This window comes from Panulirus ornatus, chromosome 23 (assembly GCF_036320965.1).
Source record: "Panulirus ornatus isolate Po-2019 chromosome 23, ASM3632096v1, whole genome shotgun sequence".
In the NCBI taxonomy this organism is placed as follows: domain Eukaryota; kingdom Metazoa; phylum Arthropoda; class Malacostraca; order Decapoda; family Palinuridae; genus Panulirus; species Panulirus ornatus.
Genome location: NC_092246.1, coordinates 7862419 through 7887512, shown reverse-complemented (window position 1 = coordinate 7887512; position 25094 = coordinate 7862419). Strand labels below are relative to the sequence as shown.

Here is a 25094-nt window from a genome sequence, read left to right as displayed (position 1 = left end):
TTCACTGCTTCTAACAACTTGCCTCCCACACCATATATTCTTAATACCTTCCACAGAGCATCTCTATCAACTCTATCATATGCCTTCTCCAGATCCATAAATGCTACATACAAATCCATTCGCTTTTCTAAGTATTTCTCACATACATACATATACATATATACATATTTATCGAGGATGTAAGGCATGTGTACGTGTTGGAAGAGAGGAAAGTGATTGGTTCTCAGTGAATGTAGGTTTGCGGCAGGGGTGTGTGATGTCTCCATGGTTGTTTAATTTGTTTATGGATGGGGTTGTTAGGGAGGTGAATGCAAGAGTTTTGGAAAGAGGGGCAAGTATGAAGTCTGTTGTGGACAAGAGAGCTTGGGAAGTGAGTCAGTTGTTGTTTGCTGATGACACAGCGCTGGTGGCTGATTCATGTGAGAAACTGCAGAAGCTGGTGACTGAGTCTGGTAAAGTGTGTGAAAGAAGAAAGTTAAGAGTAAATGTGAATAAGAGCAAGGTTATTAGGTACAGTAGGGTTGAGGGTCAAGTCAATTGGGAGGTAAGTTTGAATGGAGAAAAACTGGAGGAAGTAAAGTGTTTTAGATATCTAGGAGTGGATCTGGCAGCGGATGGAACCATGGAAGCGGAAGTGAATCATAGGGTGGGGGAGGGGGTGAAAATCCTGGGAGCCTTGAAGAATGTGTGGAAGTCGAGAACATTATCTCGGAAAGCAAAAATGGGTATGTTTGAAGGAATAGTGGTTCCAACAATGTTGTATGGTTGCGAGGCGTGGGCTATGGATAGAGTTGTGCGCAGGAGGATGGATGTGCTGGAAATGAGATGTTTGAGGACAATGTGTGGCATGAGGTGGTTTGATCGAGTAAGTAATGTAAGGGTAAGAGAGATGTGTGGAAATAAAAAGAGCGTGGTTGAGAGAGCAGAAGAGGGTGTTTTGAAATGGTTTGGTCACATGGAGAGAATGAGTGAGAAAAGATTGACCAAGAGGATATATGTGTCGGAGGTGGAGGGAACGAGGAGAAGTGGGAGACTAAATTGGAGGTGGAAGGATGGAGTGAAAAAGATTTTGTGTGATCGGGGCCTGAACATGCAGGAGGGTGAAAGGCGGGCAAGGAATAGAGTGAATTGGATCGATGTGGTATACCGGGGTTGACGTGCTGTCAGTGGATTGAATCAGGGCATGTGAAGCGTCTGGGGTAAACCATGGAAAGTTGTGTGGGGCATGATTGTGGAAAGGGAGCTGTGGTTTCGGGCATTATTGCATGACAGTTAGAGACTGAGTGTGAACGAATGGGGCCTTTGGTGTTTTTCCTAGTGCTACCTCGCACACATGAGGGGGGAGGGGGATGGTATTCCATGTGTGGCGAGGTGGCGATGGGAATGAATAGAGGCAGACAGTGTGAATTGTGTGCATGGGTATATATGTATGTGTCTGTGTGTGTGTATATATACGTGTACATTGAGATGTATAGGTATGTATATTTGCATGTGTGGACGTGTATGTTATATACATTGTGTATGGGGGTGGGTTGGGCCATTTCTTTCGTCTGTTTCCTTGCACTACCTCGCAAACGCGGGAGACAGCGACAAAGCAAAATGAAAATAATAATAAAATAATAATATATTTATATATATATATTTTATTTATTTTTATATATATCATTTTATTATTATACTTTGTCGCTGTCACATTAGCGAGGGAGCGCAAGGAAACAGATGAAAGAATGGCCCAACCCACCCACATACACATGTATATACATACACATCCACACATGCACATATACATACCTATAATCTCAACGTATACATATATATACACACTCAGACATATACATATATACACAAGTACATAATTCATACTGTCTGCCCTTATTCATTCCCATCGCCACCCCGCCACACATGAAATGACAGCCCCCTCCCCCACATGTTTGTAAGGTAGCACTAGGAAAAGACAACAAAGGCCACATTCGTTCACACTCAGTCTCTTGCTGTCATCTATAAAGCACCGAAACCATAGCTCCCTTGCACATCCAGGCTCCACAGAACTTTTCATGGTTTACCCCAGACGCTTCACATGCCCTGGTTCAATCCATTGGCAGCACGTCGACCCGGGTATACGACATTGTTCCAATTCACTCTATTCCTTGCACACCTTTCACCCTCCTGCATGTTCAGGCCCTGATTGCTCAAAATCTTTTTCACTCCATCTTTCCACCTCCAATTTGTTCTCCCACTTCTTGTTCCCTCCACCTCTGACACATATATCCTCTTTGTCAATCTTTCTTCACTCATTCTCTCCATGTGACCAAACCATTTCAAAACACCCTCTTCTGCTCTCTCAACTACACTCTTTTTATTACCACACATCTCTCTTACCCTTACATTACTTACTCGATCAAACCATCTCACACCACATATTGTCCTCAAACATCTCATTTCCAGCACATCCACCCTCCTCTGCACAACTCCATCTATACCCCACACCTTGCAACCATATAACTTTGCTGGAACCACTATTCCTTAAAACATACCCATTTTTGCTTTCCAAGATAACGTTCTTGACTTCCACACATTTTTCAACGCTCCCAAAACTTTCGCCCCCTCCCCCACCCTATGATTCACTCCCACTTCCATGGTTCCATCTGCTGCCACATCCACTCCCAGATATCTAAAACACTTCACTTCCTCCAGTTTTTCTCCATTCAAATTACCTCCCAATTGACTTGTCCCTCAACCCTACTGTACCTAGTGAATGTCAGTTTGCGGCAGGGGTGCGTGATGCCTTCATGGTTGTTTAATTTGTTTATGGACGGGTGATTAGGGAGGCGAATGCAAGAGTTTTGGAGAGAGGGGCAAGTATGCAGTCTGTTGTGGATGAGAGGGCTTGGGAAATGAGTCAGTTGTTGTTCACTGATGATAAAGCACAGGAGGCTGATTCGGGTGAGAAACTGCAGAAGTTGGTGACTGAGATTGGTAAAGTGTGTGAAAGAAGAAAGTTAAGAGTAAATGTGAATAAGAGCAAGGTTATAAGGTTCAGTAGGGTTGAGGGACAAGTCAATTGGGAGGTAAGTTTGAATGGAGAAAAACTGGAGGAAGTGATGTGTTTAAGATATCAGGGAGTGGATTAGCAATGGATGGATCCATGGAAGTGGAAGTGACTCACAAGGTGGAGGAGGGAGCAAAGATTCTGGGAGAGTTGAAGAATGTGTGGAAGGCAAAAATGTTATCTCAGAGAGCAAAAATGCATAAAATGGAAGGATGGAGGGAAAAAGATTTTGAGTGATCGGGGCCTGAACATACAGGAGGGTGAAAGGCATGCAAGGAATAGAGTGAATTGGAACAATGTGGTATACTGTGGTAGACCTGCTGTCAATGGATTGAACCAGAGCATGTGAAGCATCTGGGATAAACCATGGAAAGGTTTATGGGGACTGGATGTGGAAAGGGAGCTGTGGTTTCGGTGCATTACACATGACAGCTAGAGACTGAGTGTGAATGAATGTGACCTTTTTTGTATGTTCCTGGCACTGCTTCGCTGGGTGTGTGAGTGTGTGTGTGTGTGTGTGTGAGTGTGTGTGTGTGTGTGTGTGTGTGTGTGTGTGAGTGTGTGTGTGTGTGTGTGTGTGTGTGTGTGTGTGTGTGTGTGGGGGGGGGGGGTGCTATTTCTTGTGTGGTGGAGTGGCAACAGGAATGGATGAAGGCAGCAAGTATGGATAAGTACATGTGTATGTATGTATATGTCTGTGTATGTATATGTATGTATACATTGAAATGTACATGTCTGTACATGTGTGTGTGTGGGCGTTTATGTATATACATGCGTATGTGGGTGGGTTGGGCCATTCCTCGTCTGTTTCCTTGCGCTACCTCGCTAATGCGGGAGACGACGGTTAAGTATAATAATATAAATAATAATGTTTATATTATATAATATATATAATGTTTGAGGACAACATGTGGTGTGAGGTGGTTTGATCGAGTAAGTAATGTAAGGGTAAGAGAGATGTGTGGAAATAAAAAGAGTGTAGTTGAGGGAGCAGAAGAGGGTGTTTTGAAATGGTTTGGTCACATGGAGAGAATGAGTGAGGAAAGATTGACCAAGAGGATATATGTGTCAGAGGTGGAGGGAATGAGAAGTGGGAGACCAAATTGGAGGTGGAAAGATGGAGTGAAAAAGATTTTGAGTGATCGGGGCCTGAACATGCAGGAGGGTGAAAGGCATGCAAGGAATAGAGTGTACTGGAACGATGTGGTATACCGGGGACGATGTGCTGTCAATGGATTGAACCAGGGCATGTGAAGCGTCTTGGGTAAACCATGGAAAGTTCTGTGGGGCCTGGATGTGGAAAGGGAGCTGTGGTTTTGGTGCATTATTACATGACAGCTAAAGACTGAGTGTGAATGAATGGGGCCTTTGTTCTTTTCCTAGCGCTACCTCTCACACATGAGGGGTGAGGGGGTTGTTATTCCATGTGTGGCGAGGTGGCGATGGGAATAAATAAGGGCAGACAGTATGAATTATGTACATGCGTATATATGTATATATCTGGGTGTGTATATATATATGTATACATTGAGATGTATAGGTATGTATATTTGCGTGTGTGGACATGTATGTATATACATGTGTATGTGGGTGGGTTGGGCCATTCTTTCGTCTGATTCCTTGCGCTACCTCGCTAACGCGGGAGACAGCAACAAAGCAAAATAATAATAATAATAATAATAATAATAATAATAATAATAATAATAATAATAATAATAATGTCATCACATGTATAAGCTCCCCATAAAAATGGGAATTACTTATATATAACTTTTCTCAGTGGGGAAAATCATTAGCTAAACATAATGAAGGTCATGCCATTAAAGATATTGGAAATAAGAGGTTTTTGTGCATACCTGATGCCATGTAGACAGGTTACTGTGCTGGGGGACTTCTCTGTGGAAAGGTGGAAGAGCTTTCTAGTGTTGGTGTAGACTGAGAATGGCAGGAGGAACTTAAGATTACCTGTGGGTTTGGTATTGATCATTAAAAAACGAAAACACTGAATATGTTTAAAATACTGCAAGGGTTATGAGATAGTAAGAAGTGTGTACTGCATAAACTTACAGAGACACCGAGGCATGTTCAAAAGCTGGTCTGATATATAATTGATAAAAATTAACTCAATTACATGCAAGGTAATGACAATGGGAAACTGCAAAAAAAGACCTTAAAACAAATTTAATCTAGCAGCAAGCCAGCTACAAGAATGTGCAATAGAGACTTGGTAGTCAACACTGTACCTGACCTGTTGACAGAACATAACCTTAAGAGAACTATAAGAGACAAATTTGGCTGAAGAATATAAAAACATGGATGGGAAAAGGTTCAACAAGTTATCAATAAAGTATATCAACCCTAAATTGCAATATGCTTCTATGATTTAGTCACCACACTTAAAGAAGCAAAAAATATTCAATGGAGGTCCACATGAGGATAATAAAAATGTTGCATGAAATAAGAAAGCTGTCACAAGGGGTGGTTGTAGTGATTCTGCCCACAAAAAAAGTAAGAGGAGACTTTATCATACCCCTCCAGTTACTAAATGAGTTTAACAATGGTGACAGTGAACAATTCTTTGTGAGATGCAAAGAAGCACTTTTAAAATGTCAGAGTAGGATATGAATGACATGAATTGTGTGATACTGTGAGTGCTGAAAAAAGTATGCAGATCCTCAAAAAAGTCATATCATAATAAAGTTCAAGAGATGGGGCCTCAGAAGTGTAAATTACAGTAATTTTTCTTTTTCACTCAATAACTTATAAAAAGAACAAGTGTAACAAATGTAAATTCTGAAGGATAATAAACCATTTCTCTATCATTGGAGGAGCCATATGAGCATTTTTCCTTTCCTGATGTGTCTGCAATTTCAACCTTCCTAAAGTGTGTCCAACTTACATCTTTCTGTACTGTCTACTACTTCCCTCTTCTTAAAATGTCTACATCTTCCATCTTCCTGAAGTGTCTACAACTTCCATTTTCTTAAAGTCTACAACTTCCATCTTCCTAATGTTTCTAAAACTTCTGTCTATGTAAAGTGTATACAACTTCTATCTCCTTGATATGTCTGCAACTTTTATCTTCCTAAAATGTCTACAAGTTCCATCATCTTCCTAAAGTACCTACAACTCCCAACTTCCTAAAGTATCAATGACTTCCAGCTTCCCAAAGCATCTACAAGTTCCATCATCTTCCTAAAAAGTCTGTAACTTCTGTCTTACATTTAACATATTCCATTCTCATTTCAATCACTTGTATAGACCTCCATCTTCTGCTAAAAGAAGCAACAGGCGAGCTAATCTCACCCGAGGCATATTATTTTCATCCGAGGGAATATTCGCAGAGCTGACAGGCTTCATAACCCCAACCCAGTAGGCTTGAAAAAAATGGCAAGGACTGCCACTTCCCTGAGGTATATGAACTATGCTGCTACCCAGGACAGCAATCTTGAACATAAGAATCAATGAGTTTTCTAATTTGGATAAAAAAGAATCCAACTTGACTGACTGGAAGTAATGACTGGAAACTAAACATCAGATCACATGCTGATATATATAAGTTATACATGATGGCTCAATCTTTATACTTGAAAGGAGGATCATGATATGTTACTACATAATATGCCTCCCCAATGGGAAAAAACACTGCTTTAGGTATGTTTCTTTTTTGTTACCTTTATCTATTTAATTTGTTCTTTCAAACAATCAGCACCTTAACTCTGGTATAGGGAAGATCCATTTAACATAACCCACAAGGGTTAAGTCACATACATTTTCAGGGAAGGTAAGCATGTCAAGGGTATAGCAAAGACAATGTGCAGTGAAGATAAGGGTGTTGTTAAGACAGTGAAGTAAAGATGAGGATGCACTAAAGATAAGAGTAGTGAAGACGAGAATATAGCAAGAATGAGGGGGTAGTGAAGATGGTTTCTGACCTAACATCAGTGAACATGATGAAGAGCAATCTAATGTAGGAGGAAATATACTGATATGATCTAATACCATACACCTAGCAATCAGAAACTAACATCTTGGAAGTATATTAAGATGTGCCACAATACATACATCCCATTGGACTGTGTGGATACAGAAAAGAAACATTTGGATAATTTCTGAAGTATCTGCAGACCAATATGTGTCACCATCCAATCTTCAAGAAGGGAATCAATGTTAACTAACCTTTAGCCAGTGTTTTGTTGTTGGTTTTCTCTATATATATGTCAACAATGCCAGCCATTACTATCAGGAGGAGTAAGAAGCTGACTACAGTGCTGTTAGAGAGAAGGATGGCTTCATTAGGTATCATTTATCTGCAGGTTACTGCCTATGGGAAAATTAGATCAATGCATTCACTTTCATAAAAAATGAGAAATCATCTTTAAAACGGATTTGGAGAGACAATAGGACTGATATTTTTCTTTACAACAGAACAAACACTAAGAAATTGAACTGTATCTGTATATTCTATCAATGTGGCACAACAGTGTCACAAGCTGATATGGGAACAATGACCATTTTCCTGCCATCATATCAATAAAATAATGTCATTCAAACTTTTCCATAAAATTGCATATTTTTATTACATCAACTCTTTGCTTGATATTCTGTTGATATCATTCCATATTTCTTGAAAGGAAAGTAACTAGTTTCAGGCAAGAATTCTGAAGGGTTACTACACCTTTGATGACTCTATATGCAACAACTCAGCTTTTTCGCACAATGAAAAAAGGTGTTGGTGAATTCCACGGCAGTTATGGCACATTAAAAAAAAATTCTATTCAGGTTTATTCCTGTAAAGTTAGCCAAAAATTGGGTACCATATCATATTAAATACTATCATGTGATACATTGTACATGCCTTATAATTCTAGTTAATGGCTTATCCATTACAGCTAATGGGGACTATGTTGTTTATACTTCTGTGCATGTCATTTGTTGTGCAGCACACACCAGCAAATTTTAGGGTTAACAAAAGCCCCACAGTACATTTGCTATTCAGGGTAATTCTTGTCATATCTATCCATAGGTAAATGGGTACTCATAGGTAAGTATGAACAGACATTTTCTTATAACTTGGTTTGTCCTTCCATACTATTCAAACAACATAAAAAATTATTTCTTTATGCTTTCTCTCACAATTTCTTACTTAGATTCATGTTATGGCCTCTTGTTGCTCTACCCTTGCATGAGCGAAGAACTGTTTACTGTCATTATTGTCAAACTGGCTTAGAAATGAGGGTTCTGATCAAATCTCCTCTTCCTATTCACTTTTCCTTTGAAGGAAACATATAACCTTTTCCTGAGCCTCAGCTCTTTTGTTTCAGGTACCATTTTCATTGCCCTTCTCTGAACCTTCTTTATTGATTCTTTGTGTTTAAGTGTGATGACCAAAGATGAGAACTGAGTTCCAATTTGGTCTAATATATATTATGAATAGTTTCCTAAACATCTCCCTGCCCATGACCTTAAATGCAATTTCTGTATTTGTAAGTATACACCCTGTTTCCTTTGCAATTCTCCTGAGATGGCATTCTAGCAACAGGTTAGATACAAAGTCTATTCCCAAGTCCCTATAAAAAAGATTATATAAAGGCTCCTGCCACTTGTTTCCTACAAGATTATATTCAACTGAGGACTTTACTCAATGTGTCCCATCCTCATTATCATGCACTTTCAATACTTCATCAATACTTAATAAGGATGTAAAGAAATACTTTCACAGTTTAAGTGGTGGATGATTAGACCAGTCTGACTGAGGACAAGGTTAATGCAGACAGCATACATAAATTCAAATGGATATGATAGTAGAGGGTGTTTAAAAGATGGAGCCCAAAAATGTAAATCTCTCTTTCCATAAAGTACCAACAGGTAATTACATGTCTTTCATTAATTTAGCTTATGGATGAGAAGATCTACTTCAACAACAACAAGCAGACAGAAAAAATTAAAATGCAACATATATTTCTGTGTACAAAAAACAAATATAATTATGTTTATACTTACATGAAAGCAATATCTCCAGGTGAGAACACAGGGACTGAGTCATCTGGATGACAGTATGAGTTCGTGACCTCATACTTGGTCCCATTCAGCTCCTGACTAACACTATCCTGGCATGGGGTATGTCAAGGGGGTTAGAGCTTCAACATTTAATGTAGTACATTATGCAGTAAAAACAGAAAATGGAATGAGAAAAAAATCCACAAAAACGACAAAACAATCCACTGATTTTTACTGTAATTCTACCATCACTTGAAAGAAAGTTGGTATTTACTAACATTAGGTGATCTCATGTTAACACTCTCTTAGCATCAATATTTTTTTTCTTGACTCTCACAATATAAAGAAACCATATGCTTCATAACTGCTCTTTTCACTTAACATGATGACATACCAAACGGTCAAATGCAACATGCAAATCAAGTTTAAGGCAGATTCAATGACCAGTATTAAAAAAAAAAAAAAAAAAAAAAAAAAAAAAAAAAAAATCAAATATGACCTGTTTTTATTCATGCAATAATTAATCACTTATCTGAAGAAGGAGACAAATATGCAAATGATATGAAAGAATCTGTCAAATGGACTGTAATCTTTAATAAAAATGTTGGTTATACGGCAAGAAGGTCCATGTCAACAACTACCAACACCTGGACAAACATGGTACAGCATTACCTGGTATAAAAGTGACAAGAAATGACTCCCAAGGTATGGAGTATTGTATTTATTTATTCATATTTACTTATCATACTCAACTGCCGTCTCCTACGTTAGTGAGGTAGCACAAGGAAACAGACGAAAGAATGGCCTAACCAACCTACATACACATGCATATACATAAACGACCAAACACGCACATATACATACATATACACTTCAGTGTATACATACACATACATACTCAGACATCTACATGTATACACATGTACATATCCAAACATGCTGCCTTCATCCATTCCCGTCGCCACCCTGCCACACACGAAATAGCATCCCACCCCTCCCCCTCCAGCAAGGCAACTCCAGGAACAGACAAAAAAGGCCACATTTGTTCACACTCAGTCTCTAGCTGTCATGTGTAATGCACCTAAACCACAGCTCCCTTTCCACATCCAGGCCCCACAGACCTTTCCATGGTTTACCGCAAACACTTAACATGCCCTGATTTAATACACTGCTAGCACATTGACCCTGGTATACCACATCGTTCCAATTCACTCTATTCTTTGCATGCCTTTCACCCTCTGTATGTTCAGGCTCCACTCACTCAAAATCTTTTTCACTCCATCCTTCCACTTCCAATTTGGTCTCCCGCTTCTCCTTCTTCCCTTCACCTCTGACACATATATCCTCTTTGTCAATCTTTCCTCACTCACTCTCTCCGTGTGTCCAAACAATTTCAATACACCCTCTTCTGCTCTCTCAACCACACTCTTTTTATTACCACACACCTCTCTTACTCTTTCATTACTTAATCAAACCACCTCACACAACATATTGTCCTCACACATTTCATTTCCAACACATCCACTCTCCTCCACACAACCCTATCTATAGCCCATGCCTCGCAACCATATAACATTGCTGTAACAACTATTCCTTCAAACATACCCATTTTTGCTCTCCGAGATATTATTCTCACCTTCCACACATTCTCCAACACTCCCAAAACCTTCACTGTCTCCCCCACCCTGTGACTCACTTCCATTTCCATGGTTTCATTCGCTACTAAGTCCACTCCCATATATCTAAAACACTTCACTTCCTCCAATTTTTCTCCATTCAAACTTACCTCCCAATCAACTTGTCCCTCAACTCTACTGAACCTAATAATCTTGCTCTTATTCACATTCAATCTCAACTTTCTTCTTTTATCACACACTTTACCAAACTCAGTCACCACCTTCTGCAGTTTCTCACCCAAATCAGCCACCAGCACTGTATCATCAGCAAACAATGACTTACTCACTTCCCAGGCCCTCTCATCCACAGCAGACTGCATACTTGCCCTTCTGTCTAAAACTCTTGCATTCACCTCCCTAACCACCCCATCCATAAACAAATTAAACAACCATGAAGACATCACACACCCCTGCTGCAAACTGACATTCACTGGGAACCAATCACTTTCCTGTTCTCTTCCTACTTGTAGACATGCCTTACATCCTTGGTAAAAACTTTTCACTGCTTCTAGCAACTTACCTCCCACACCATATACTTTTAATACCTTCCACAAAGCATTTCTATCCACCCTATCATATGCCTTCTCCAGATCCATAAATGCTACATACACATCCATCTGTTTTTCTAAGTATTTCTCACATAAATTCTTCAGAACAAACACCTGATCCACACATCCTCTCTCACTTCTGAAACCACACTGCTCTTCCCCAATCTGATGCTCCGTACATGCCTTTACCCTCAATCAATACCCTCCCATATGATTTCCTAGGAAAACTCAGCAAACTTATACCTCTGTCATTTGAACACTCACCTTTATCCCCTTTGCCTTTGTACAATGGTACTAAGCATGCATTCTGCCAATCCTCAGGCACTTCTCCATGATCCATACATACACTGAATACTGGAGTATTGTGTAATTGTAAATGGCTGAACTACATGTTATGTAGGCAACTAATGTACAAGAATCAGCAAATTGGCCCATAATGTAAGAAGGTGCATACCTGGTGTTTATGTGACCACTAACAGTGACAAAGATATGGAAGTATCTGATGTACCTTGGTCAACACTTGCCGTACCAGATGTTAAAGTACCTACCATACAAATATAATCACTGGGCTAACAATGTATATCTTGGGTATAGGGACAAAACCAAGGTAGAAAGATACCTGCAGGTCTTCCTGGGTGCAAGCATCAGGTATACATGTACTGTACATCATTACATTTGTAGCTGCTTCCAGAGGTGTGCCAATACTAATTGGAGGCAGGTGAAGGTCAGGAAGGTTGGCCTTTATCCTCATGTGGTTGATTTTCGACTCCTTTGTCTTGTCATCAGGTTCTACCTTCCTGAAAGTGTAGATTGAAAAGTAGAATGCAGAATATAAACAATGCCTACCATTTGCAATCTGCAGATGATTGAATAGCCTTTTACCAAAATCACTGCTTCCTGATTAATGCTGATCTTTAACATCATAAACAGTAAGAAAAAAAATAATGCGCCATAAAGATGAGAGGAATTATCCATTAAAGTCAAATCATTCATATTAGACAGCTACTTGGACAACATTATTCTTATATATGTGCAGCTATTACCTAACTTCAAGTCATGCCTGTGAAAAAAAGTCAATTGGAAAAGCAAATCCTGTTGACAATATCAATGACCACACACAAGCTTGCATAACTTTAGCTCTAAGAGATCATTTCCCTTCTTCCAACAGATCACTTCCTCCCTTCCAACATATTACTTACCCTATTCCAACAAATCACTTTCACTTCCCCCTTTCTAACATATTACTTCCCTTACTCCATAAGATAATTTCCTTCCAAAAGATCCTTTCCATGTTCTAACAGATCACTTCCCCCCGTCCAACAGATCACTTCCCTCCATCCAAAAGATCACATCCCCCCTTCCAAGATATCACTTCCCCCCTCCCAAAATATATCCCCTGATCTAAGCCACAATCATGAGCCTTAGGTAGAGGACCCGGATGCAATCATTGGTCTTGAAAAGAAGAAAAAAAAAGAAGCAAACTTACTGTTAAAAGAACCATATCTCTGAACTTACAGCAAATTGACCTTGACATCTGTACCTGTTTTATGAAACTGGGGGTCCTCATTTTTAGATGTCGAAACTTCTCTCCTGAAAAGTTACTCCGTTTATAAAAGGGACTGATTTGTCCTCGTATGGAGTACTGCTCTCACATTTAGGGTGGTTCTAGCTCTGCATCTTTACTTGACAGAGTTAAGTTGAATGCGGTTGGGCTTATAAGCTGTCCCAGGCTAACTTCCAAACTTGATCCTCTTGCCCTATGCCGCAATGTTGTTTCACTTTCCTTCTTCTATAGGTATAAATTTGGTTCTTGCTCTCGAGAGGTGGCTGTTTGTATGCTCCCACCACTAGCTAAACCTTGCAATACTTGACAAGCTGCTGCGTCACATGATTACTGTGTGGCTATCAGTAACTCAAGGGTGGGCTGTTTTGACAACTGCTTCTTTCCCTACATGTCGAAGCTTTGGAATTCTCTACATTCTCATGTATTTCCTAGTACCTAAACCTGGCTCATTTTAAAAGACAGGTTTTCAATTCCTCCAAAATTCATTAATACTTTCCCTTGTCTTTTCTTTTTACGTTTCAGAATTCTCTCTGTATTTCAATTAAGGTCCGGCCTTGATGTGGACTTATGTCTGTGATTGGAGCCTTTAACATATCAAAAAAAAATTACAGTGAAACATTAAACCTTATTTCACATAGGTTCTTCCTATATATATATATTCTTAAAGTTAAAAAATCAATTTTGATGTAGATTCCTCTGAAGGCCGAGGCAAAAACCATTTTGCTAAGCTCCAGGAAGTTAACCCAAGAATGTCTAAGAACAAAAAGTTAAACTTCTGAATTCCACAAGTGATTGGATTAACCAATCTATGGAAAAAGCCATCCTTAAATATATCGTCATTTGTGTAGTCAAGAAGGTAAAAAGGAAAACTGAGGAATGAATATTTACAACTGACTGAAATATATAAATTCACAATAGCTTGCATTACTTTATCTTTTCCTTGTTACTGACTTGACTCAACTCAGGAGTGTGACCCTCACATCTTACCTGATATTAATATTGCAATATCTGCCTTGGATACTGCCATCAGGTGTCTTGGCTGCCACACATTCATCGTACATTCCCGCATACCTGAAGTTGCCGAACAAGATGCCATCGGCTGACTTGCCCCAGGAGTCGACCACTGCAGCCAGGAGAGACATGGTCACACACTGGTCAAACTTTACATATACATGGTTACACTGGTCAAAGTTTACATATACATGATTACAATGGTCAAAGTTTACATATACATGATAAAACTGGCCAAACTTTACGTATAATGATAACTGGCCAAACTTTACGCATACATGGATACACTGGTCAAACTTTACATATACATGATTACTCTGGTCAAACTTTACATATACATGATTACACCGGCCAAACTTTGCTTAAAGATGATTATGGCCAAACTTTGCGTATAGATGATTATAATGGCCAAACCTTACGTACAGATGATTACACTGGCCAAACTTTGCGTAAATATGATTACACTAGCCAAACTTTATGTATAGATGATTACACTGGCCAAAATTTACGTATAAATGATTACACTGGCCAAACTTTACGTATACATAATTACTCTGGCCACACTTTTACAATAAATAATTGTAACGACAAAAAAAATCAATACTCTTGATCTGTCCGTAATCATACACAAGTAAGGAAAAAAATAATAAAAGTAACAATCTCTTATAATTCTAAATTCATACATACAAAATATTTCCTTAACAACAAAAGAAAAAGCTTACTCTTGATAGCCCAAGTTTCATTCAGCTTGAGTGAGTCCAGCATATGCTGGAGGGCCAATCCACACTTGCTCTCTGGCTCAACATGACTTGGTACATACATAGACCACACATCGACTGCTTGACGAAGTAATAATCTTCTTCCTGCATAAAGACATTAGACAAGTAATTTCATCTCATGTCATATTCTGCAATGAAAGCAGGTTTAAGGCATGTCAGTCTCATATACAATGATTGCTGATTCCCATGGAAGCAAGGTAGCTCCAGGAACAAACGGGAAAAAAAGAAAGGCCCAGTTTGCTCACATCCATTCTCTAGCTGTCATGACCCATGTACTGAAACCACAGCTCCCTTTCCACAACCATCCCCCACAGACCTTTCCATGGTTACCCCGGCCGCTTCATATGCCCTGGTTCAGTCCAGTGACAGCATGTTGACCCCTGTATACCACATCATTCCAGTTCACTCTGTCCCGCGCACGCCTTTCACCCTCCTGCAAGGTCAGGACCCGATAACTCATTTTTTTTTATTCCATCTTTTTCCAGTTAGGTCAACCCCCTTCCCTCCATTTCTGACACATATATCCTTTATCAATCTTTCCTCACTCATTCTCTTCATATGTCCGAACCATTTCAGCACACCCTCTTCTGTTCTCTCGACTAATCTTTTTCTATTACTTCGCCTCTCTCTTATACTTTTACTACTTACTCGATCATACCATATATTATTCTCAAACATTTCATTACCAACACATTCACCCTCCTCCTTCAAACATACCCATTTTTGACTCCAAGACAACGACCACTCTTCCCATACATTCTTCAGTGCTCTCAAAACTTTTCCCACTCGCCTATCCTATGACTCACTTCCGCTTCCATGGCTCCCTTCGCTGCCATGTTCACTTCCAGATATTTAAAACTCTTCACTTCCTCCAATTCTTCTCCATTCACACTTACATCCCAACTGACTTGTCCCTCAACCCTGCTGAACCTAATAACCTTAGTATTAGTCTCATTTACTCCCAACTTTCTTCTTTCACACACTCTTCCAAATTCAGTCACCAACTTCTGCAGTTTCTCACTCGAATATGCCACACGTGCTGTATCATCAACAAACAACAAATGACACCCCCCCTCCCTCCGGCCACTGCAGACTGCATTTTCACCCGTCTCTCCAGGAATTTTCTTGCTTTTACCTCCCTCACCACTTCACCCATAAGCAAATTAAACAGCCAAGAAAACATCACACACCCCTACCTCAAACCAAACTTCACTTGAAACCATTCACTCTCCTCTTTCCACTCGTACACATGTCTTACACCCTTGATAAAAACTTCTCACTACTTCTATAAGCTTTCCTCCCATACCAAATATCCTTAAGACCTTCCTTAAGGCGTCTATATCAATCCTATCATATGCCTTCTCCAAATCCATAAATGATAAACACAAATCTTTTTGTTTCTCAAAGTATTTTGTCTACAGCAAACATTTGATCCATCCATCCTCTATCACTGCTGATACCACACTGTTCCTTCCCAATCTGATGCCCTGTACATACCTTCACCCTGTCAATCACAAGTCTCCTCTACAACTTACTAGCAACACTGAACACGCTTATATCTCTGGAGTTTGAACACTTGCCATTATACACAGTGGCACTATATATGCATTCTGCTAATCCCCAGGCACCTCGCCATGATCCATTCATACAATGAACATCCTATCTAAGCAATCAACAACACAGTCACCCCTTTCTTAAAAAATGCAACTGCAGTACCATCCACTCCCACCATCTTGCCACACTTCATCTTATTTAAGATTCACCACCTCTTCTCTCTTCAGCAAACCATTCTCCATGACTCTCTCACTTTGCATTCCAACCCTGACATAAACACCCTACATTTGCCACACTATCATCAAATGCATTCAACAAACCTTCAAAATACTCATTCCATCTCCTCCTAATTCCCCATTTGCTCCCTTCATCGATGTTCCCATTTGTTCTCTTCTTTTTCGCACAATATTTACCTCCTCCAAAACATCGTTTTAGTCTACCTAAAATTCAATGGTACTCTCTAACCCCAACTCTCATTTGCCCTCTTTTTCATCTTTGCATCTTCCTCTTGACCTCATTTGTAACCACCACTAACATACCTTTTTTTCTAGCAACTTCACTTCATCATCGCACCACTCACTAGCCTTTCTAATCAGCCCACTTCCCACCTTAAGCAAGACATATGTATCTGTCGCAAGTCCTTAAATACCTCCCATTCCTCACCAACTCCCTTCGCTACATTTACTCTCACCTTCTGCCATTCTACAAGTCTCTTTTCTAAACTCTTATTCTCACCACTCTCTTTTCACCTATAATGTTTCCTTTTTTTTTTCCCCAAAAACTTCTATAAATCTTCATTCTTGCCTCCATAAGGTAATGATCAGATATTCCCCTCTCAGTGCATTCACATCCAAAAGTCTCTTTTGCACCCCTATCATTTAGTATGTAATCCACTAATGTCTAATGACCATATTTCCTACTCACATACTTATATCTGTGTATGTTCCTCTTTTTAAACCTTTATCAGCACAACTTCAAAAGCTGAAGACCATTTCCATTCACTCTACAGAATTCTCCATGCCCCACACTTATACGCTCAACTGCCGCATTACTCACGTTTACATTCAAATCACCCACCACTAATACCCAGTCTCGTGCACTAAAACAGCTGACATACTCACTCAGCTGCCCCCAAAACACTTGCCTCTCATGATCTTTCTTCTCATGGCTAGGTGTATGAGCACTGATGTTCACACATTTCTTGTCATTCACTTAAATGTTTCCTGCATCAGTCTAGAACTCATTTCCTTACACTCAAACGTTCCCACAACTCCTGCTTCTGGAGTAGTGCTACTCCTTCCTTAGCTCTTGTCCTTTCACTAATCCCTGACTTTACTCCTAAGCAATTTTCAAACCATTCTTACCCTTTACCCTTGAGCTTCGTTTCACTCAGAGCCAGAACATCCAGGTTTCCTTCCTCAAACATACTACCTATCTCTCCTTTCTTCTCATCTTGGTAACATCCACACGAATTTAGCCATCCCAGCCTGAACCTTTGAGGAGGATGAGCACTCCCCGCTTGACTCCTTCTTCTGTTTCTACATCTCTGATGCCTGTTCCCACCTGGAACACCCTCACTGATATGGCCACGGCAATAGAGTCTCCATAACCAGTGAACTCCAGTGTCGCTTTTTAGCCTTTAGTGCCTCACCCTCAACAGGCCACTGGCAGAGGGCAAGTCTAGCACAGTGCTTGCACAGGCTTCTACCTAATGTTCCCACTGACTTCATCTACCTAACGCTCCTGACAGATGCTCCTACCTACTGTAACATCCACTCTGTCTTGAAAGCCCCACTGGGAGTCTTGTTTAGATTTGGAAACTTCTTTTATTCTGAACAGTTACTCTGTTTATACAAAGGATTGATTCGTCCTTGTATGGAGTACTGCTCTCACATCTGGGGTGGTTCATGCTCCGCATCCTTACTTGACAGAGGAGAGTCGAAAGCGGTCTGACTTATAAACTGTCCCAGGCTAACTTCCAAACTTGACCCTCTTGCTCTTCGCCGCAATGTTGGTTCACTTTCCTTCTTCTTTGTGTATGACAGGTTTTTGCTCCCGAGAGCTGGCTGCTTGTGTGCCCCCCAAGCACACAAGCTGCTGCGTCACACTATTATTGTGAGGTCATCGGCAACAGTGGGCCGTTTTGATAACTGCTTCTTTCCCTACACGTCGAAGCTTTAGAACTCTCAACCTTCTCATATCTTTCCCAATAATTATTACCTGGCACATTTCAAAAGATAGATTTTTCACTACCTACAAAATTCTTAAATATTTTCCGTTCTCTCTCTCTCTCTCTCTCTCTCTCTCTCTCTCTCTCTCTCCTTTCATTATTCTCTACATTTCATATCAATGCCCGGCCTTAATGTGGACTTTAGTCCGTGACTGGAGCCTTCAACATATGAGGTAATAAACCTTACCTCTACTCAAAGCTTCTACCTAATGCATCTGCCTTGTGTCCCAACCTATCACTCCTACCTAATGTTCCTGCCTGATGCTGCATTTCTTATTATCATTATCAATCTATTACCAATTGTTAGTGCGGGATAGTAGGAGACTAACTATTAGGAAAGGGGGGTGGGGGGAGAGAGGACACTAACGTAGTGTCGATAGTGAAGCAAGTTGTTAATCAGAGATGTGTGGGTCATCAAGAGGAAGGTAACAGATCAGACTGCAGATAGCAAAGGCAGAAGAAGTAAGGAGACAGCAGCGACAGTTCGGGAAGGTGGTTCGATATATCCTTACACCCCCCTCGAATCTCAGTACGATCCCCCATCCTCGCACACCATCCAGCGCGGCCTGACGGACAGGAGCAGCAGGCTTACCCTGCCGAAATGTTTACTTTTCCCGCTACGTCAAAACCGCCATCGGGAACTGGTACCTGCCATGGTAGCACGACCAGATCCCGCCCTCCACAAACGCACAAAAGGGGGCGCCATCCGTGCCAACACCAGATGTTTACAGGCAGGATGACCGACCTTCACCCGTGCTCTTGGACCACATCCTGTAAAGGGAATGGGTCCAGGTAAGGGCCTCCACGCAGCACACCCCAGGTCCCGGTAGGAAAGCCCTAACTCCCTGAGACCACTCGCACTCTCCTGACACCATGCGCCTCGCCATTTCAGAGTAGCTGACGTGACCTACATGGAGTCAGCATTTCCCGCACGCCGTGTAGGACTTCCGGGGTGCCGTAATAGCTGCACTTGTGTTCGTGTGCAGCTCAGAGTGTAAAGCAAACTCCAGAGACTTGTGTGTCGATAATTACCATCTCTGTACCTTTGGCCACAGTGCTTGGCTTCCGGAAGGTCCCAGCAATGGGGATACGAGGCTCACAAACCACATCGTATGCCTTCTGTCTCAGTCGGCCGGCCACACATAGTTGTCGATGTTGTTATGTCTTCTAACCCCCGTGGGTACATGGGCATACGTGGGCGATATGCCCAAGTGTACTGGGTATGTGACATGCGTGACAGAGGTTAGAGATCTCCGGCCGGCCTCTAGCAGCCCTAGCGGGGGGTAGGTAAGGTGCCAGCCCTCACTTGGATAGCCTTAACGTAGTCTCTACCCGTGAGAGAGCGGGTCTCCCTGGTGACCCATCTGCTAACCTGGGGTACGGCTGTAGAGGGAGCGAGACCCATCCCATCACTGGTACTGACTAAGTTTGGCCTCCTTGCGTGATGGCGTTCGTTTTTTATTGCTCGCCTGCCGACCTGCTAGTGCGTGCGTGAAGGGGGTTAATGCGGAGGTGATAAGTAGTGGTGAAGTGAGAGGGAGATGGAGTGAGTATTTTGAAGGTTTGTTGAATGTGTCTGATGATAGATTGGCAGATATAGGGTGCTTTGGTCGAGGTGGTGTGCGAAGTGAGAGGGTAATGGAGAATGGTTTGATAAACAGAGAAGAGGAAGTGAAAACTTTGCGAAAGACGAAATCCGGCAAGGCGGCGGGATCGGATGGTATTGCAGTGGAATCTATTAAAAAAAAGTGGTAACTGTGTTGTTGACTGGTTGGTAAGGATATTCAATGTATGTATGGTTCATGGTGAAGTGCCTGAGGATTGGCGGAATGCATGCATAGTGCCATTGCACAAAGGTAAAGGGGATAAAGGTGAGTGTTAAGAGGTATAAGTTTGTTGAGTATTCCTGGGAAGTCATATGGGAGGGTATTAATTGAGAGGGTGAAGGCATGTACAGAGCATCAGGTTGGGGAAGAGCAGTGTGGTTTCAGAAGTGGTAAAGTATGTCTGGATCAGGTGTTTGCTCTGAAGAATTTGTGAGAAATGTTTAGAAAAACGGATGGATTTGTATGTAGCAATTATGGATCTGGAGAGGGAAAATGATAGAGTTGATAGAGATGCTCTGTGGAATGTATTAAGAGTATATGGTGTGGGAGGTAAGTTGCTAGAAGCAGTGAAAAGTTTTTTATCATGGATGTAAGGCATGTGTACGAGTAGGAAGAGAGGAGAGTGATTGGTTCCCAGTGAATGTCGGTTTGCGGCAGTGGTGTGTGATGTCTCCATGGTTGTTTAATTTGTTTATGGGTGGGGTTGTTAGAGAGGGAGCGAAGGCTCTGGGAGCGTTGATGAATGTGTGGGAGGCGAGAACGTTATCTCGGAGAGCAAAAATGGGTATGCTTGAAAGAATAGTGGTTCCAACAATGTTATATGGTCGCGAAGCTTGGGCTATAGATAAGGTTGTGCGGAGGAGGGTGGATGTGTTGGAAATGAAATGTTTGAGGACAATATGTGGTGCGAGGTGTTTGATCGAGTAAGCAATGAAAGGGTAAGAGAGATGTGTGGTAATAAAAAGTGTGGTTGATAAAAACTTCCCACTGCTTCCAGTAGTTTATCTCCCATACCATATATTCTTAAGACCTTCCACAAAGTATCTATATCAACCCTATCGTATGCCTTCTCCAGATCCATAAAAGCCACATATAAATCCATCTGTTTTTCTATGTATTTCTTACACATTCCTCAAAGCAAACACCTAATCGACACATCCTTTACAACTTCTGAAACCACACTGCTCCTTTTCAATCTGATGCTCTGTACATGTCTTCACCCTCTCAGTCAATACCCTCCCATACGATTTATCAGGTATACTCAACAGCCCTATACCTCTGTAGTCTGACCACTCACCTTTATCCTTTTTGCCTTTATACAGTGGCACTATACATGCATTCCGCCAATCCTCAGGTACTTCACCATGATCCATACATACAATGAATATCCTCACCAACCATTCAATAACAAAGTCACTTCTTCTTAATAATTCAACTGCAATACCATCTACTCCAGCCGCCTTGCCGCATGATCATTTTCCGCAAGGCTTTCACCACTCTTCTCTCTTCACCAAACCATTCTCCCCAACTCTCTCACTTCGCATACCATCCCGACCATAGCACCATACATCTGCCACTGTCATCAAAATACTCACTCTGTCTCCTTCTCACTCCATCACTACCTGTTATCACTTCCCCTTTTGCCCCCTTCACCGATGTTCCCATTTCTTCTCTTGTCTTTAGCACATTATTTACATCTTTCCAAAACATCTTTTTATCCTCCTTAAAGTTTCATGATACTCTCTCACCCCAACTCACACTTGCCCTCTTTTTCAACCCATGCTCCTTCCTCTTGAACTCCTGCCGTTGTATCTTATATATTTCCCGGTCATTTACACTCCTTCCTTGTAAGTACCGCCCAAACGACCTCCCTCTTGTCTTTCACGAGCAACGTTACTTCTTCATCTCACCACTCACTCCCCTTTCTAATCTGCCCAACTTCCACCTTTCGCATGCTACTTGCCTCACTTGCGCATGTCATCTTTGCTTTCTCAAATACCTGCTATTCCTCATCTGCTCCCTTCACTTCATTTGCTCTCACCTTTTGCCACTATACACTCAATTTTCCCTTGTATTTCTACACACAAGTATCTTTTCCAAATTCAATCACACTCATCACTCTCTTCTCCCCGACAAAAACCTGTACAAATCTTCACCCGAGCTTCCACAAGATAGTAATCAAACATCCCTGCAGCTGCCCCTCTCAGCACCTTTACTTCCAAAAGTCTCTCTTGCACGCATATCAATTGATACGTAATCGAATAATGCCCAGTGACCATCTCTCCTACTTATCTAAGTATACTCGTGTATATCTTTCTTTTAAAACCAGATATTCCCAATCACTAGTCTTTTTTCAGCACTCATAATCAGTAATGCTAACAACCTCTACACCATGGAGGCCCGAGTGTGTGTGTTGTGGAAGGTGGGTCGGGGAGGGTATTGTCAGGCAGCATTTATTTACGTTTTATTACGTAAAATCATGACGACGAAGCACTTACTTCATTATCTGGGAGTGACCAGCCAGTATCAGCAAGTGACTCCAGCCGTCGTGGTCACCACCGGCAGGTGTGTTATGTTGCATCATGAGAGGGTTCCTCATAGCGTTATCATCCGATTATCTTTTTTGGGTCAGCGTTACACAGCACCCACAAGTCTCGTGTAATTACTTATTTGTACTGCACGAAAAGGACGTTTTACACTCGTGGGGCCACACCCTCTTGAAACAATGTTTGTTGTCTGCATTAACCATGTCCTCTGTCATTCTGTTCCACTCATCCACCACTCATACTATACAAGTATTTCTTTACATTCTTAATATCGTTTCATAATTTCATGAAATGTCCCTCTGCCCACCTCACACCCGAACCCCAACGGCGTGGGCCTCCAATCCCACACGAGCGAAGATATTGCCATAACCCGTGCAGTAATAAAAAGGACCCAATCACCAGTGTAGCAATCTCTCTGAGATAAACACGACTGCCTGTGTCTTCCTGTGACTAACCCTACAGGGTCAACCCTCTCGTTTGAGACTGCAACCCCAGCTCCCTCGTGAGTGGCAAGAATGCCCTGGTCCTCAAATCGCTCGAGTGACACAACAGTTCCAGGTCCTTTTAGAGTGACTGCTTTAGCCCCCTCCTGAGTAGCGTAACAGCCCTAAACCCGTTTGGAGTATCGTCCCCACCCTAACCCTTTTTGAGTGATACTACTATCGCAATCACGAGTGATAGGATCCCATTCTTCCGAAATACTTTAGGGTGCCAGCAGCTGCATCAGCCCAATCCTGACAGGAAGTATTAAGAGTCTGAGGGGTAATACGGAGTGCTATTACGAGAGCGACCTCCTTCCTGCGTGATGCTAATAGCCTAGCCCCTCCGTCAGGTTTGCTGTTGCATGTCACCTCTCATTGACGCACAGTACCATTCTCTCCTTATATTCACTGAGGTAGTACTATCTTACCTCGTTTCAATCATGCCTCAGTACCATTCTGTGGCCATCATTCTTGTTCCCTTTTAAAGTATTCTATTCGATCTTACGCTTCATTCAATTCGAAGTTCGACAAAAAATATACTCCAGCTGCTGGTTGACCCGTCGCAGACCTTCTTAACTTACACAACTCCCTTAAACCCTTCCCAAACAACGTAATGGCCCTGATCCCTTACTGGTGGTTTCTTTCATTCTTCAGCCAATTATCCCCAAACTCCATTACTTGCAAGCAGGCCCTTAAGAAACTGCCTAACTTACCTAGCATTCCATAAAGTCAAGTGGGTTGAGAATATTCTCCTAGTGCCGTGCAAACAGGAAAACAATAATACTCAGTACGGTGTCTTCCAGTCATCTTACCTTGCAGCTGGAACCAACTTTGGGCTTCGTGGCAGCCACCGCCGTTGAAGCACACAAAGAACAGCGCACTCGCCAGCCAGATGCCGTCCCTAGCCAACATCATATTATCATGAATGTGGCGACCTTTACAGCCACTGACCAACAGGTACTTTTGAGGAAACTCCGTCACTGGCTTAGCACCCACTTGCCACTACCGTCTTCGGTAACTCTTTACACACGACTGCTGCTATCGCTGAAGTGTTGCCACACAAATCCAGCTCCGGAAAAAAAAAAATGTTTTTCACATGCTTTAAGCAGTCATCAAAGAAAACTCTCAATCTTAAGGTAGACTATAGTAGATTACATTTCCTCAAAATGCCAGAGCATTAATTAGGCTTCATGTAAAGTGGTTACAATTTTTTTTGTCTGATAACATAAAAGTCGTGATACTGACCCATGAATCGGTAATGATACTATGAAGACAAGAGGTGTCGTAAATTATGACAGATTCATCCGGTCTTAACATTTCTGGCCCAGTGACCACACAGCAGTCGATGGCCATTCAGTCCACCGTCCCAAGAAAGTTAGGCCGAGAAAAATTACCAATGAAAATAACCCGAATGATTGCAGTCCACTGAGGACGTGATAAGTTAAATCAAAGCTTGGATGAAGAGGAGAGAAACCCGAGTGACAGATGGAAACCCCCAGTGCTGTCCAGCGGAGTACACTAAAAAAAAACTGCAGCCTTTTCTCCTTTCTGTGCTGCTGTTTTGCTGTTATTTTTCTATCTTGCTTGTCATCATTTTTTCTTGTTTGTATGGTGGTCAACGAGAGTATTAATGAAATTTTGAGGGAATAACGTGAAGAGAGCAAAAGAACAAATGGGAGTAACAGTGATAGGAACTGAGGGTTGTGACTGGCAAATAAGAGGGGTAAAAAAGAGACGGAGTGATTATTGTGAAAGACTGTTAGTGTGTAGGATGATAGGGTGGCAGATATGGTGTTTCTGGTATGAGGTGGTACGCAGAGAGAGTCCTGGCAAATTGTGGTGAAAGCCCTGTATAACATGAAGCATAGCAGAGCCTCAAGAGTGGAAGGGATTACAGTTCAGATTCCCAGGCTATCCAACGTGTGCGCGGCCCTTAAGTGTGGTGCCCACGGACTGAGAGAGGGACAAAAGTAGGTGTCAGAATGACGGAGTTATGTCAAACAAGTAGTATGCCTGTAAGCTGTGTGGGGGGAAAGTGGTTATTGAGA

General features: G+C 41.6%; 1 protein-coding gene across 2 annotated transcripts in view; it reads right to left on the bottom strand.

The window, feature by feature from the left end:
- LOC139756774 (nose resistant to fluoxetine protein 6-like) overlaps positions 1-24080 on the bottom strand; it is a 44158-nt gene extending 20078 nt beyond the window's left edge. For both annotated transcript variants that reach the window (XM_071676547.1, XM_071676548.1), the window contains exons 1-7: positions 23859-24080; positions 14571-14711; positions 13825-13960; positions 11893-12070; positions 9053-9159; positions 7229-7320; positions 4906-5014 (exon numbers count right to left, since the gene is read on the bottom strand). In XM_071676547.1, the coding sequence (XP_071532648.1) occupies positions 4906-5014; positions 7229-7320; positions 9053-9159; positions 11893-12070; positions 13825-13960; positions 14571-14711; positions 23859-23961 (866 nt within the window). In that variant the 5' untranslated portion in view covers positions 23962-24080. The remainder of the gene's footprint in view (positions 1-4905; positions 5015-7228; positions 7321-9052; positions 9160-11892; positions 12071-13824; positions 13961-14570; positions 14712-23858) is intronic.
- Between the last annotated feature and the right edge of the window lie 1014 nt (positions 24081-25094).